This window comes from Micromys minutus, assembly GCF_963924665.1.
Source record: "Micromys minutus genome assembly, chromosome: X".
In the NCBI taxonomy this organism is placed as follows: domain Eukaryota; kingdom Metazoa; phylum Chordata; class Mammalia; order Rodentia; family Muridae; genus Micromys; species Micromys minutus.
Genome location: NC_137970.1, coordinates 20,197,220 through 20,203,223, shown reverse-complemented (window position 1 = coordinate 20,203,223; position 6,004 = coordinate 20,197,220). Strand labels below are relative to the sequence as shown.

General features: G+C 36.2%; 1 protein-coding gene and 1 pseudogene across 2 annotated transcripts; one reads left to right on the top strand and one right to left on the bottom strand.

The window, feature by feature from the left end:
• Window positions 1–326: 326 nt before the first annotated feature.
• LOC308414824 (uncharacterized protein) lies at window positions 327–2,604 on the bottom strand (the record flags this gene model as incomplete). The annotated part of the gene is made up of 2 exons (XM_080910044.1): window positions 327–999; window positions 2,576–2,604. 2 exons carry the CDS (start codon window positions 2,602–2,604, stop codon window positions 327–329), a joined length of 702 nt encoding a protein of 233 aa, XP_080766170.1.
• A 1,265-nt stretch (window positions 2,605–3,869) lies between these two features.
• On the top strand, window positions 3,870–4,325 carry LOC308415929 (large ribosomal subunit protein eL29-like; annotated as a pseudogene). The gene has a single exon. The product of its transcript is annotated as a large ribosomal subunit protein eL29-like (transcript).
• The last annotated feature ends 1,679 nt before the right edge of the window (window positions 4,326–6,004 follow it).

Here is a 6,004-nt window from a genome sequence, read left to right as displayed (position 1 = left end):
TAATTATGTCACTTGGCAATTTTTGTTTATTTTTGTTTATTTCCATGCATTTCAGATGGAAAATTTGCCTACTACAGAAAATATTTGTTCGCAAAATTAGAAACCATTATCATATCCTTTAGAATTTAGGATATGAAAATTAAGGAAATGAACAAATTAAAATATATAAAGGAGGAAGTAAGCTTAAACATACACTAAGAATCTTGTGATGCTTGATATGGAACAATTTTATTTAGAACGAGTTGAGGCCACATGAGTTTCCTGTAGGAATAGTAAACCTACCAAGGACCATTTTAACAGATGTTGTAAATACAGAAGGCCTCACTTCATGCCTCCAGAAGGGCCTCTCTGGAATCACACTTGGCCTTTGCAGGATTCTGTAATTTCAAATAGCTTATCTCAGAAAGAAACATGATAATACCAAAGAGTGATATGGTGGATATCATGAGACCTACTGGAAACACAGCAGTTAAATGTTTGTTACTTAAGGCTTCCTTCTTAACAGGAAAATCAGATGGAAAGTCAAGAGTGGTTTCGCCATGAAGATCTACCATGTGATTCCAGGTTACAGAAATAAATGTGAACATACTGCTAATACACAAAATTAAGGCTGATAACTTATAGCAATATATCTGCATATCCACAGATGGGTTCTTCATGCAGCTGATCTTGATGGCCATTGTAGTGAAAACCAGAACCATGGGCTTCATCAAAATGGCCCATACTATCAGGTTCTGTGCAAACAAAAACTCAGTTGAAATAGTCCAAGTTGAATCAATAGGGGTGTACACCAGCGTATTGGTTAATCTTCCAGAGACGTTTAACTGTTGATAGTAATAGACTTCCCACAGTCCAAAGGACACAAACTTTACAACGTCGCTGTCAAAATCCCACAGGCGCCAGCATAAGCTGCTTGCAATGAGTATTTCAAACACAAAAACTGCTACACTGCTAAGAAGACCACTCAGCTTGTAGATGTATTCATTCCCACTGGAAAATCTGAAGATGACATTGAAAAAGTATAATGTCAAGGTAGGGACACAAAAGAATTTGAAAAATCAAAATAATCACTGTATTTGGAAGACTGTTATCTCATACTATGTAGCTCTTTTCACATAGTTGTATTTAAGTGGTCCATTTATTAGTGTTCAACATACTACATGTAAAAACATAAGAAGTCTGAAAATTCAGGACCATGAAAAAAATTAACATCTACAAGTGGTATTCTTTTGCATTTACATTTACTTAAATGTAAGTTTATATTAACTAAAAATTTTTATCCTTGGAATTAATACAGAAAAAAGAATTTGTAATATATGCAAGGTGATATTTTATCAGCTATATATGCAATGCACATAAATAATAAGTAAATCAGAGCAAGAAGAATAAAAATACTCAAATATCATTTCTAAATTATATTAGAGATATGAGTTTTGATAACTGAATCCCGCTTAAAAACAAGCAGACTGAAGCAAGCATGATCTATATTGAATAGCAATGTATGGCAAAATTACGTATATGAATCATGTGTAATTTTATACATGTGTAAATGCTTTGACACATGCATGACAAAGACACACACTTACAAATAAATAGGAAAATAAAAGATACTTACAAAAACTGAGCACTATTTAGATTAAATTAGCAGTGTAGAAAACCTTTGTTGTATATTTTTCAAAAAGTGAAAAATTTTAAAAACACAATTTATATTTTATAATTAAAGCCACAATGATACTGCCTTTTAAAATATGTAGATATGTGGGCTAGGCTATTTCTCATATTAAACTGACTGCTTAATTGTCTGAGAGGCACTGGATTCATTTCTCAGTTATAAAACAGAAACTCACATGTATATCATAAATACTTCAGATATTTACAAAATTTATTCATAGTATACTCAAATGTCTACTTTCAGATATTGAAGTCTATTTATTGTTTTATATAAATTATTAGGACTATCTTATGTGTATTGTTTAGCACAAAATAAAGGCACCACATGCAACGAATACACAAATTCATTAAGATTGGCCCTAAATTCAAACATTTGGATGTACTTAGTATTATTCCTCATGGAATATTAAGCACTGAAAGATGCCTTGGTGTTCTTCAGAAAAATATGAAGTGACAAAATATTTGTAGCCACCAAAAATGTGGTAAATTTCATTACCACTGTCCATGCAGAAGTTTGATGTTACTAAAACTATGTATTACATAGCCAAGAAGCTTTTCCCTGACAGGTACCCACTGCTTGAAGTAATCTGTAAAATGTGCTTTCCAATTTGAAGATATTAAATGTACCACTAGAAAAGTTATAGCAGAGTGATAGGATTCCAATTGATAGTGGCTTCAGCAATACCCTATTCAAATCTTGTTACTTAGCAAGGTAGATTTGAGGTAGTTTACTGATGAAATGTTGATTTCCCACCAGACACAGGAGGAAAATATTTCTGCTCCACACATATAAGATAGCCTAGATTATCTGGTCTGGTATGTTTCTGAATTCCATAAATAAGATGGATGTGTTTCATAATGACCCAAGTGGAAAGGCCCCATGTAACATAATTAAAGTTTTTACCTTTGTGTATCAATGTTGAGGTGATCCATTTGAAAGATGCTGCGACCTTAAATATCTTCCAGTAACAGGAAATGTTGAAAAGAAATGAAGTCACGCAACAGGTGAATCACCTTCAAGAAAAGAAGTTCATAGAGGCAGATATTTCAGCTCAGATCAGTGTCTCACCAACCAAACCCTGGCTTACACAAACTTTTACAATTCTTTCTTCTGCTTTGATTAGTTGGAGCCTCACTTATGTACTTTGTAGAAATTAAAACATCTGAAATACTTAAACCTCTAATCAGGTACACAAAATAATTATTTTCCTTTTATAGATAAGAAAGTGAGATTGTAATTTACATATTCAACTTTAGGAAACTGTATAGGTATACTGGTTAGTGAAAGCTCTTACAAAATCAGGGCTTCCTTCCTCTTGATATTTCATGTAAATCATACATGGAAATGTTATAAACAAACTGCTAAATCTTATGTCATTGGCTTCTTTTGCCTTTTTTTGCCTCTGAAATTAAAAGTTATTATGAATAACTACATAAAAATTAGATACTTGCCTTTATTTCTTCTTTGAAGTACAAATGGTAGTGACTACCCAGGGGAAATGAGTGGCTTTAAAAAGCTTTTTATTTCCATGACAACCAGAAGTGAATGACTCATTATGAGCTATGACTTAGGCTGAAGGCATATAGTCTTAAAGGGCCAGAGAGGCCCATGTCCTTCTCATATGTGAGAAAGTTTAGGAAAGTTTTTTTTTCATTTTTAATTTAGAAATATTCTTTATATAGTATAATCTGATTATGGATTTCTCCTTTGATATTTTCAACAAACTCTATTACATGTGTACATGTCCAAACCATGATAAATCTTAAAACATAATTATAGTAGGACAAAACATGAAAACCCTAACTATGGAAAACAAAATCTCAAGAGATTTAAAATAGGTGATGACACTATTCCTTGAGTACTGCTATTGTCTTGTGTGATATTGTGTGTACGCTGTCAGAGTCTTTTGTATCACAGGAAGGAGCATGATGAATGCATGATATTTAGGACTGAATACATCTGACTCACCATCTGTACATTGTTCTGTGATGGGGCATTTGATAATTATCCTCTACTGCAAGAAGAAGTTTATATGATATGAGTGAGAAAGAAAGCTATGAATAAATAAGATTTTCACTGAGGGTAATCTTATTTCAATGTTCATTTTTCTGAATATTAAAACTACGTTTTCCCTACAGAAATACTATCTAATATAATGTGTCTGTCCACTGCGGGAGCCGCGGGTTACCGTGCAGACATGGCCAAGTCCAAGAACCACACCACCCACAACCAGTCCCACAAATGACACAGGAATGGCATCAAGAAACCCCGGTCACAAAGATATAAATCTCTTAAGGGGGTTGATCCCAAGTTCCTGAGGAACATGTGTTTTGCCAAGAAGCACAACAAGAAAGGCCTGAAGAAGATGCAGGCCAACGTGCAGAGGCCATCAAGGCCCTTGTGAAGCCCGAGATGCCAAAGGGCCCCAGCCGCAAACTCAGCCGTCTGGCTTTCATCGCTCACCCCAAGCTTGGGAAGAGGATTCGAAGCTACATGGCCAAGGGTCGTAGGCTCTGCCAACCAAAGCCCAAGGTTCAAACCAAGGCAGAGGCCAAAGCTCCAGCTAAGGCCCAGGCTTCGGCTCCAGCTCAGGCTCCCAAAGGTGCCCAGGCCCCTGTGAAGGCTCCGTAGAAAAGGCCCCTGCCAAAGTGAAGACAGACAGACTGCAGTGACACACCCACCTACACACTATTTGCAGATGACCAGTGTCCTATGCTGTTTTTACAAATAAACTTGAAACAAGAAAAAATAATAATAATGTGTCTGTCTACTTAGGTAGTCATTTATAGGTTTTACCTCTTGAACTGAGCACTGCTGTAGATTGTCCTGATGCTGTTTGTATTTTAATGTTAATTCCACTTTCCCAAGAAGAGCTGGCTAGTCACATGATTCCAACTGAACCTTCCCATTTTAATTAGTAAAATAAAGAAAGCCAGTGACCGGGCAAGGCAAGGGAAATAGAAAGGACTGAGAGGTCGTAAGACATCAGAGGACATAGATTAGAGTTCATGGCAACATGGAGCTTCCCAAGGACCAGCTGGACCCAGGTGGGATTTATTGGTGTTAAAAAGCTATGAACATTAAGGATTTTACAGGTCTAATATCTCATATAGAAGGGCAGTTTGTATCTTTGTCTATTTGGTACAATCTTGTTGTGTAGAGAATTTGTTGATTGAGAGTTGTATATATAAATCTGTATGAAAAGCTATTGGGCTGGAGAGTTGTGTTTGTGTGGGATTTGGGGATACAGAAATACCCCCGGAACAGTGGCGGAGAACAGGTGGTAGAAAACTGCACAGGCAAGGGATTTTCGCAGATAAGTTGGGCCATGTTGGCAGCTTGGAGCGGGCTCCTGAGGTGTGTGGGGCTCTGATCTAAAACTGGGCCTGAGGAAAGAGACCTCAGGGATGGTAAAGACATAAATTGTTTATAGATAATAAAGATTAATATTGTTTAATATTTACTGCAACACACTGCATCCAATATATGTGTTGTGTGTTACTATGACAAACTTTGTGAATATTACATCAGTATATCTTCCAGGCAGTTCACCATCTTTCAGCGATGTGAGTTTTCTGGTTATAGTTATCTTGTTGTAACTATTCTAGTATCAAAAAGTACCATGATCACTTGTCAGTAGAGGTGCAAATGAGTCAAACTGAAAAATTAAGCTGCATCAGAGACATCTCTAGAAAACTACAACCACACAAAATTAAGAGTTGCTATGCCCAGTCTCAAAGGACATATCTCCAAACACTCTTACATCTAAGTCTCAGGAATTCCTGATGAGGGTGGATTGGAAAGATTGTAATAGCAAGAATATCATGAAGTTGTTTGTGAGATTGTGTCTCTGAGTTATATCAGAAGTCATACCAATAAAATCTCACCACCATTACTGCCCAAATATGAGATGCAGAAGAATGATACTAAGGAGAGCATGTTAAACTGAAATTCATGAAGCCTCAACATTACCAAACATTTGGTAGACATCACACAAAAGTTAAATAAGGAGAGATGGTGTTATTCAGGAAGGGGAACACTAGACATCAATGGTCAGCCTTGCAATCATTTACATAAGTGATAGTCATTACAAGTACTGACAAGCAGTGTGTGTGTGTGTGTGTGTGTGTGTGTGTGTGTGTGTGTAGGGGTGTGGGTGTGTATTCTCATGAGTGAATTTGTGTGTTTATGTGTTTGAGTGTCAGTGTGTCTGTGTTTCTGTGTGTCTGTGTCTATGTGGCTCTGTGAGTGTGTGTGTAGTTATACAATAATAGTTAGTATAAAGAGACTAGCAATTTGTCTGAGAGTATTGAGGACTGTCAAAGGGATTTG